The sequence below is a fragment of the Myotis davidii genome, unplaced genomic scaffold (assembly GCF_000327345.1).
Source record: "Myotis davidii unplaced genomic scaffold, ASM32734v1 scaffold425, whole genome shotgun sequence".
Taxonomy (NCBI): domain Eukaryota; kingdom Metazoa; phylum Chordata; class Mammalia; order Chiroptera; family Vespertilionidae; genus Myotis; species Myotis davidii.
In genome coordinates this window covers 3,536,431-3,545,336 of record NW_006296413.1, presented here as the reverse complement: position 1 = coordinate 3,545,336, position 8,906 = coordinate 3,536,431, and the positions used below count along the sequence as shown (strand labels likewise).

Genomic DNA, 8,906 nt, shown 5'->3' with positions numbered 1-8,906 from the left:
GGCTCTGAGGAGCGGGGCGGCGGGGCCATGACCTCGGTGTGGAAGCGCCTGCAGCGCGTGGGCAAACGGGCCGCCAAGTTCCAGTTCGTGGCCTGTTACCACGAGCTGGTGGTGGAGTGCACCAAGAAATGGTGAGTGGGCGGAGGCCCGGGACCCCGGCTGGGACCCCATCCAGCCTTTGGAGCCGAGGCAACCCCGTCCCCGGCGCAAGGACCACAGTGGCCCCCACCCTGGCTTGGCCCCTGCTGTCCAGGCACAGACGCTCAGAAGGGCTCTTGCCGCTTGTGGGACCCCAGGGGTTGGGGGTGTGGGAGCCTTGAGGGAGTGGAGTCAGGACTTCCGGCCTGAGACTGCGCCCACACTTCCCTCAGCTGCGCTCAGGGCTGGGGGAAGGGAGGCCTCATGTTTGGGGCCGGAGGGGTGGTTCAGGGTGGCCAATCTGGAGGTGCCGGCAGCCAGGCCGGGGCAGCCTTCATGGGCCTCAGTCCAGCTCAGAAGGAGGATGCTGTCCCCTCCTCCCCTGCCCGCTTGTTGAGCCAGAGAACCCCCCCCCCCAAGCCGAACCGGGCTCTGGGAGGCTGGATTCATCTCCACAATGTCCTTAAAAGGGGAAACTGAGCACTGGGAGGGATGAGGAGGGCGGCGGGAGTGGCTTAAAGGGGCCTGGGAGGTTGTGGGTCTGGGAAGAGGAGGCCTGGAGAGGGCAAGGTAGTGGGGTGGGGGAGACATGTGGGGATGCGGGATCTGGCCTGGGCTGCCAGAGGACCCAGGGGTATCTCCTTCTCCACAGCTGCCTAGGCCCCTGCGTCACACCCTAAATATATGTGTTCACTGGTGTCAGCTTCCCTTGGCTGGATTAGGGCACAGCTGAGGGGATCTTACCCGCCAGGCTAAATTTAGGCTCCCAGGAGGAAGGGCTGCCGGGGCAGGAAGGGACCTTGGGGTCCCTTAGGTAGCTGCCATATTCCTGGTCTTGCCCGGGGCCAGCCCTCTCAGCGAGGCCCGGAGCAGATGGGCTGGCCGGGGTGGCACAGCACAGGGCTGGTAGGGGAGGGAGCTCCGGCCTCTGGCTTCTACCTTCTACCCTGGCACTCTGGGTAAGGTCAGAGGATACTGGACATGGTCCCGGAGAGCAGGCCAAGGGTGTGGGCAGTGTCAGCGCATGTGAGTCACGGGGGGGGCGGGCAGTCAGGGCCTCCTGGGCTTCTGAGCCCAGGTTAGGGAGCTGCCCCTGTCCAGGTCGAAGCTCCCCAGGAGGGCGTGCCCAGCCTGAGTCAGACTGCTTGGCCAGGCCCCGCCCTCCCTAGGCACCCCTTGCCCACTTCCCCTTTCTGGGAAGGCCCCATGGATACCCCTGCTCAGCCATCCCCTGCTGTTTGGGGTTGGGGAAAGGAGCTTGAGGCCTCTAGGGTCAGCTGGGTGACCTTTCCTGGCCCCGCAAGCTCTCCAGGTCTCAGCACCCTCAGGGTTTGACAAGTGAGCCGTTTATCTCGGCTCAGAGTCCAGAGGGCAGTGAACTGGGTGAGCTCAAATGCCCTGGCAGGGGGCTGGATACAGGCAAGGAGGGCTCTCCTGCTGCCCTCAACCACCCGCCCTCCTGGGCAGCAGTGGACCCTCTGACCCAAAGGGCCCTCTTCCTTCACGGCCCAGCCATGTGTTAGCTCCGTGCCCGGGACTGGGCCCTGCACACTCTCCTCTTGACTGTCTCTGTCTCCTCACACCTCTGCCTGCCTCTGCGCCTGCCCTGCTTATGCTGCTCAGTTTAGATGGAGCCTGGAGGTCTTCCTTGAGGCCCCTCACAGGCGTCAAGCGCCCTGCAGAGCTAGGGGCCAGGGCTCTGGGTTTGAGAGGTGGGACGCAGGGCCGGGTCCCTGGGCCCAGCAAAGGACAAAGGACTGGGCATAGAAGGGCCTGGGAGGGGGTCTAAGAACAGTGGACCCTCTGACCTCTGATCACCTCGCACCCCTGCCCCCTACTCTGACTCAGGGCCTCCCCCCAAACTTGGACCGTGCACTGACCATTCTACCTGGAGCCCTCACACAGCCCATCCCTCCCCCACTCATGCCTCTGCTCCCACATCCAACCTTAAGCAGGCTCTGTGCAGGCACGACACGAAGTCAGCTAATGCCTTTTCTTCTTGATTAGCACTCTCCCCCCACCTTTGTTGTTCTGAGCCCAGAAGGGTCCTGCCTCTGCTTTGCTCTGCTCTGACCCTAAGAAGCACTTCACACAGATTGTGAGTGAAGGGACTTCTTTCAGTCTGCGCTGTGCCTCTTGCAGGGTCCTTGCTGTGTTCCGGTCCCTGGCTCCTGGTCTTTACGATCCCGCTGACCTACATGGGGCCTTTGCCCTTCTGCCCCGGGCCCCACCCTGCCTCAGCAGCCCCACCCTGCTCCCTGTGGCTTCAGATAAGGGCTGTCCATGCCCTCTCCTGGGGGAGGGGAATGAGGGCAGAGGGTAGTCCCTGGGGGACATGGAGAAGCTGGGCAGCCCAACTGAGCAGCCCCCCGCTTCTCCCCCACCCCTCCCAGGCAACCGGATAAGTTGGTGGTGGTGTGGACCCGGCGGAACCGACGCATCTGCTCCAAGGTGGGGGAGATGTTAGCTGGGGATACAGGTTAGGGGTGGGGCCAGTGACGGGGGGTGTGGGTAAAGTGGGTGAGGGCTGATGGGGTCGTGGACTCCGGTTCAGATCAGAATCCACAGAATGGAGAGAAAGATACGGTCAAAGTTGAAGACAAGGGCAAAGGGGGAGGGGGAGGGTTAAGATTGGGGGAGGACTCAGACTGCTCATTGTAGGCCCACAGCTGGCAGCCGGGCATCCAGAACCCTTACCGGGGCACCGTGGTGTGGATGGTACCTGAGAATGTGGACATCTCTGTGACCCTGTACAGGGTGAGTCTCTCGCCCTCCACGTGGAAGGGACTGGGCTGGCGATCACAGCCCCAGGCAACCACAGGGCTCCCCTGCTGGGCTGTCACTCCAAAGAGGAAAGACTCCCGAGACCAAGAATTGCAGCAGGGCCTGCCTGTTCAGCGTGAGTGGCCAGGAGGCCTCCTTGGAGGAGGTCACATTTACCTGCCACCGGCTCTAGGAGAGACAGCCGGGATCAGGAGAAGCTAGGGGCAGCCCAGGTGGGATGGACCAGCACGTGGGAAGGCCCCAACCAACACCTTCTGAGCCGGCACAGGCTCTTCTCCCAGCCCCGCCCCTCCCCCAGCAGCCCCTGTGCTCACCTGTGCCCGCTTTTCCCAGGACCCCCACGTGGACCAGTATGAGGCCAAAGAGTGGACGTTTGTTATTGAAAATGTGAGTGCCTGTGGTGGGCTGGGGTCTGGGGGACCCTGGGGCAGCACTGTACTCATTCCTCCAGCCCCTCCCCTGGCCCACAGGAGTCCAAGGGGCAGCGGAAGGTGCTGGCCTCGGCCGAGGTGGACCTGGCCCGCCACGCGGGGCCCGTGCCCGCCCAGGTCCCGCTGCAGCTGCGGCTGAAGGCCAAGTCGGTGAAGGTGGTCCACGCGGAGCTGAGCCTCACCCTCTCGGGGGTGCTGCTGCGAGAGGGCCGTGCCACGTGAGTGTCGGCCCGCCCTCCTTGGCCCTAGTTTTCCATCTCCGGCCCCAACCCTTACCCCTGACCTCTGACCCCCCAGGGACGATGACATGCAGAGTCTTGCGAGCCTTATGAGCGTGAAGCCTAGTGACGTGGGCAACTTGGACGACTTTGCTGAGAGTGACGAGGAGGAGGCTAGCGGTCCAGGGGCCCCTGAGGCTCGGGCTCATGCCCCCCAGCCAGGTGGGCTCACGGCCATGGACGTGGACTGACCACCAAGACCATATATAAGCCACTTGCCATGTGCACGCCCAGTGACGGGAGCTCGCCATTGCCCAGGCAGCTCTGACCTGCCCTGCCACCCTGGTTGTCCAGACTTGGCCCCTGGTCCTGTGGTCGCCTGGGTCCTTGGCTGAGTCCTGCAGGATGCGTTCCCAGGGTCCCCCTGCCCCTGGCCCTCTCCACCCCTGAATGGGTGCCTCCCCCACCTTGTACTTGTGCTATAACAACTGTGCCCAAGGCGCAGAGAGTGGCTGCAGTCCCCCCTCACCACCCTCACCACCCATGCTTCTGCTTGTCGCCAGCTTCCTTATCCCTCCCGTTAGCTTATTACGGCTTTTTTTTCTGTCTGTCCTCCTGGTTCTCTCTCTTTTTCTCTGCGTTCTCGGGCCTGTCTCTTCTCGCAGGCCGGGGCGGTGCCCTCAGGCCGGGCCGGCTCCCAGGTAGGCCCAGCGCTCTAGTTGGAGGGAGGGGGTCAGACCTTCAGGACTCTGCCTTGAGCTGAACATGCCCCTCCAAACCCTTCCCCAGATCCCCCTCGGGAGCTGAAGACACTCTGTGAGGAGGAGGAGGGCCGACCACAGCCCCGGCAGGCAGGTGAGGCCGAGCCTGGGGTTGGATGGGGCCTGGACCTCCAGTCACGGGGCCCAGGCCTCAGCACCGCTCTCCTTCCTTCTTCCCCAGCTGCCAGCCCGTCTAGGACTGAGGGTACCAGCCCAGCCCCTGTGAGTGTCCCTGCGCCCCCAGCCAGGGCCTCCCGGGGCCAGGGGTCAGAACCAGCTACTGTAGTCGGGGGCCAGGTGGGGCCTGAAGCCCCAAGGCCCCCCGGAGCCCCACTGGAGACAAGGTGAGCTTTGGAACCAGCCCCACCCCCATGCCCTGACTAGTGAGGAAGCTGCACTCCCTCTACCAACATACCTCTCCTGCACCCCAGCAATCGGAGGGGAAGGGGGGTTGGGGTGGAGAGTGGGGGGCCAATGACTCCTCCAGCGCCCCCTCCTGCTCTCTCCTCAGGTCCTCAAGACATCCAGACCAGGATTCGGCCCCCGTCCCGGCCCCTCGGCTCCGGAAAGGCTCTGATGCCCCCTGGCCCTCAGTCCCCCAAGGGAAAGATGAGGCCCCCAAAGCCTCAGGGGCTCCCCCCGCAGGAGTGGGTTTTGCTGGGGAGACCGAGGCCCAGGCAAGCCCTCAGGAAGGGACAGAGGCCCAGGGAGCCAGGCCGAGCCCAGGCGTTGAGGATGGAGGCTGCAGAAACTCTTTGGGAGGGCAGAAAGCCAAGGCTGAGGAAGGCACCGTTGGGGACAGGCCAGAGGCCAGTGGGGTGGACGCTGAGCAGGGGTCAGGACCCAGAGGCGTGAACACCAAGAGGTCAGAGGTCAGAGCTGGGGAGGCTGAAGCGAGTTCAGAAGTTAGTCAAGTGGATGCTGAGCAGAGGTCAAAGGTGAGACATGTGGACACTAAGGGACCAGAGGCTGCAGGGGTGATGTCTGAGGCAAGGTTCCAGGGAACTCCTGAGGCTCCTCTGAGGGCCTCTCAGGGGAGGACAGGGGTCAGGACCCGGGATGAGGCTCCTACTGTCCAGAGCTCACCCCCAGCAGAGCCTGCAGGGCATTCCAGGCATCTCAGTGACTCCGAGGGGTCCTGGGCTGCTGCAGGCCAGGAGAGAGAGGATGCAGAGGTGAGGGGAGGGGCCTCTGGTGTTGGGGGGACAGGCCTGGAGCAGGGCCCCTCTGTTGGAGCAGCAAGCACCAGGCCCCAGGTGAGCAGGCCCCAGGAAGCCCCACCCACAGCTGACCAGGGGGCAATGTCTAGGGATCTGGGGGTCTGGGAGGCAGAAACTGGGATCTTGAGCGTCCTGGGAACAGAGATGGGGATGACGGAATCAGAGGTTTTGGGGACCCAGGAGACAGACGCAGAGGGATCAGCGGTCCCACAGGTAGAGAGCGAGACAGCAGGAGCTGAAAGGTTGGAGGCCCAGGAGACAGAGGCAGTGAGATCGGGGGTCCCTGAGTCAGAAGCCGCTGGGATGGCAGAGTCTGAGGAACCGGAGACCCAGGAAACAGAGGCTGGGGCTTCAGGAGTTCTGAGAACAAAGACGGGGGTGGCAGAGACTGAGCTATTGGGGGCCCAGGTGATAACGGGGGGCTCAGGGGTACTGAGAATAGAAGCTGAGATAGCAGAGCCTGCGATATTGGGGGCCAAGGAGACAGAGGTGGGCGGGTCAGGGGTCTCAGCAGTAAAATCTGAGGCTTCGGGGACCCAGGAAACAGAAGTAGGAGGTTCTGAGGTTCCAGGGTTTGAGGCTGAGACAGCAAAGGCAAAGGTACTGGGGACCCAGGAGAAAACAGCTGAGGGTTCAAGGGTCCCCGAGATAGAATCTGAGGTAGCAAGAGTCCACGAAGCAGAGGTAGAGGGTTCAGGGGTCCCAGGGGTGGGGACTGAGACAGCGGAAGCTGAGATATTGGGGACTCAGGAGGTAGCAGCTGAGGGTTCAGGGGTCCCAGGGGTGGGGACTGAGACAGCGGAAGCTGAGATATTGGGGACTCAGGAGGTAGCAGCTGAGGGTTCAGGGGTCCCAGGGGTGGGGACTGAGACAGCAGAAGCTGAGATATTGGGGACCCAGGAGGTAGCAGCTGGGGGTTCAGGGGTCCCAGGGGTGGGGACTGAGACAGCAGAAGCTGAGATATTGGGGACCCAGGAGGTAGCCTCTGGGGGTTCAGGGGTCCCAGGGGTGGGGACTGAGACAGCAGGGGCCCAGGAGACAGAGATGGGGGATTCAGGGGACTCAGGGCCAGGGGTTGGAGTGGCAAAGGCTGAAGGACTGGGGACTCCGCAGACAGAAAGGACCGTTTTGGAGGCTGAGAACGCTAAGGTCTCTGGGGTCCTGGAGGCAGAGACTGGGCTCTGCGGGAGCTTCATGTACGAGGCGTTAAAGGCCCCAGTTACTAAGCAGAGAGTTTTAAGGTCCCAGGGAGCAGAGGCAGAGACTGCAGTTTTGAGGGTCCAGGAATTGGAGGCTGGGGATTTAGGGATTTCAGAGGCCAAGTCTGGGGGGTGGGGGGCCCCTGAAGGAGAGGTGGAAGTTTTAGGTCCTCCAGAGAACCAATCTGGTGTTTTTGAGGCCCAGGAAGCAGAGGCTGGGGTCTTGGGAACCGAGAAGGGGAGAGAAGCTGAGGCCAGCCTGACTGAGACGCAGGTGGCCAGTGGGGCAGGGGCTGGGGTGCCCAGGCCCTCGGGGGCCTCTTCCCCAGAGGAGCCTGAAGAGGACAGGAGGCTGCCCGGCAGCCAGGTAGGGAATGGGGGCTGCCGAGGGCCCAGTCTTGTGCTTCCCACTAACCTGGGGCTGAGCTAACGGCGGCTCTGCATGGACCCACCTGGTCGACTGGGGTGAGGTGGGACGGGCTCAGCTTCAAGGAGCCCCCTCACCCCTTCCTCTCTCAGGATACCCTGGCTCCCCCACCCTGGCTTCCCTGGGCTGCATGGAGTGGGACATCCTTAAGCTGATTTTTCTGGGCTGACCTTGAGGTGTGGCTGCTGTGACCTCTGATCTTGCCTGGGGGCCATTGATCTCTTAGGTGACTTTGGTAGAGAACCCCAGAGCTGGGAATTCTTGCCTGGCTCCAAGGCTCTGGCCAGTGGTCTCTGGTGCCTCCGACAAACCCAGAGCTGGGGCTGTTTTATGCCCAAGGGGCAGAGGGCACATGTTCACATTCCCTAAGCCTGTCCCTGTGTCCTCAGGCACTACCTGCCCTGGTCAGCTCCAGCCAGTCCCTACTGGAGTGGTGCCAGGAGGTCACCGCTGGCTACCGTGGCGTCCGAATTACCAACTTTACTACATCCTGGCGCAACGGTTTGGCTTTCTGTGCCATCCTGCACCGATTCTACCCAGACAAGATGTGAGCCACCAAAGGGGGTGGGAATGAAGTGGGGAGCCTGCCAGGAGGGCAATGTGGACCAGCCTCTGACCAGAGCTCTCTCCACAGCGACTATGCCTCCCTTGACCCACTCAACATCAAGCAGAACAACAAGCAGGTGAGCTGGGAGGGAGCCGTGCCTGGCGGGAAGGAGGGTCTAGAGCAGCGGTTCTCAACCTTCCTAATGCCGCGACCCTTTAATAAAATTACTTTCGTTGCTACTCCATAACTGTAATGTTGCTACTGTTATGAATCGTAATGTAAATATCTGATATGCAGGATGTATTTTCATTGTTACAAATTGAACATAAGTAAAGCATAGTGATTAATCACAAAACAATATGTAATTATATATGTGTTTTCCGATGGTCTTAGGTGACCCCTGTGAAAGGGTCGTTCGACCCCCAAAGGGGTCGCGACCCACAGGTTGAGAACCACTGGTCTAGACCAGAGCCTAGGTCCAGGATTGTGGTCCCAGTGTCTGTGGGAGAGGAATCTGGGCTGGCGGGCCCCAGCCGCGGCTTTTGGAAGTTCTGCCACCTTTTATCCTTTTGGTCTTTTAAGATTGAAATTGTTCATTTCCATCGTTTAGTTGTGTGGGTTTTTTTAAAACATATTTTATTGATTTTTTACAGAGAGGAAGGGAGAGAGATAGAGAGTTAGAAATATCGATGAGAGAGAAACATCGATCAGCTGCCTCCTGCACACCTCCTACTGGGGATGTGCCGGCAACCCAAGTACATGCCCTTGACCGGAATTGAACCCGGGACCCCTCAGTCCGCAAGCCGACGCTCTATCCACTGATCCAAACCGGTTTCAGCAGTGTGTGGGTTTTTAAAGCATATTTCCACTAGTTGGTTTTTCCAAAACCGCTCCTTCGTGCGCAGTTGCTGGGTTACAGGAGCGCTGCCCTGTTGCTACTCTTCCTCCAATAGGGGAGTGAAGGCGTTGCTAGGCAAACCCTGGCATGCGGGTCGTGGGGACCCCGGGCGGTCCAGGGTGGGGCCACCGCGTAGCTGGGCAACGACCGCCAACCGCGGCTGCCACCGCTGACGCCAAGCACTCGGTCCCTAGGCCTTCGATGGCTTCGCGGCCCTGGGCGTGTCCCGCCTGCTGGAGCCCGCGGACATGGTGCTGCTGTCCGTGCCGGACAAGCTGATCGT

At 61.6% G+C, this 8,906-nt stretch overlaps 1 protein-coding gene across 1 annotated transcript in view; it reads left to right on the top strand.

Moving 5' to 3' along the window:
* Positions 1 to 6: 6 nt before the first annotated feature.
* Positions 7 to 8,906, top strand: part of EHBP1L1 (EH domain binding protein 1 like 1) — a 15,404-nt gene continuing 6,504 nt past the window's right edge. The window contains exons 1-13 of the mRNA XM_015568971.1: positions 7 to 131; positions 2,532 to 2,589; positions 2,800 to 2,895; positions 3,256 to 3,309; positions 3,393 to 3,571; positions 3,651 to 3,793; positions 4,237 to 4,272; positions 4,361 to 4,426; positions 4,514 to 4,676; positions 4,844 to 7,118; positions 7,568 to 7,725; positions 7,813 to 7,861; positions 8,818 to 8,904. Of these exons, the coding sequence (XP_015424457.1) occupies positions 28 to 131; positions 2,532 to 2,589; positions 2,800 to 2,895; positions 3,256 to 3,309; positions 3,393 to 3,571; positions 3,651 to 3,793; positions 4,237 to 4,272; positions 4,361 to 4,426; positions 4,514 to 4,676; positions 4,844 to 7,118; positions 7,568 to 7,725; positions 7,813 to 7,861; positions 8,818 to 8,904 (3,468 nt within the window). The 5' untranslated portion in view covers positions 7 to 27. The remainder of the gene's footprint in view (positions 132 to 2,531; positions 2,590 to 2,799; positions 2,896 to 3,255; positions 3,310 to 3,392; positions 3,572 to 3,650; positions 3,794 to 4,236; positions 4,273 to 4,360; positions 4,427 to 4,513; positions 4,677 to 4,843; positions 7,119 to 7,567; positions 7,726 to 7,812; positions 7,862 to 8,817; positions 8,905 to 8,906) is intronic.